At 67.8% G+C, this 258-nt stretch overlaps 1 protein-coding gene across 1 annotated transcript in view; it reads right to left on the bottom strand.

Annotated features, from left to right (window-relative positions):
• Positions 1–253, bottom strand: part of DNAJB11 (DnaJ (Hsp40) homolog, subfamily B, member 11) — a gene marked incomplete at its 5' end in the record, with an annotated part of 10,148 nt that extends 9,895 nt beyond the window's left edge. The window contains one exon of the mRNA XM_008946906.1: positions 95–253. Coding sequence (XP_008945154.1) covers positions 95–253 — 159 coding nt within the window. The remainder of the gene's footprint in view (positions 1–94) is intronic.
• Between the last annotated feature and the right edge of the window lie 5 nt (positions 254–258).

The following is a 258-nucleotide window of genomic DNA, read 5'->3' as shown; positions in this document are numbered from 1 at the left end:
GCCCACCACCAGCTACACCAGCCCGGTCCCAGCGTCCAGGCAGCAGCTACACCTCCGCCGCTCGGCGGGGCCCAGGGGCGGGCTCAGACCTCACCTCATAAGCAGCACCCAGGTCCTGGAACTTCTCCTGGGCCCGGGGGTCGTCGGGGTTCCTGTCGGGATGGAGCTGCAGCGCCAGTTTCCGGTAGGCCTTCTTGATGTCCTTGATGGAGGCGCCGCGGGACACCCCCAGGATCTTGTAGAAGTCCCTCCTGCCGG

Source organism: Merops nubicus, unplaced genomic scaffold, assembly GCF_000691845.1.
Source record: "Merops nubicus isolate BGI_N331 unplaced genomic scaffold, ASM69184v1 scaffold24480, whole genome shotgun sequence".
Taxonomy (NCBI): Eukaryota; Metazoa; Chordata; class Aves; order Coraciiformes; family Meropidae; genus Merops; species Merops nubicus.
This window is presented reverse-complemented; position numbering and strand designations above follow the sequence as displayed.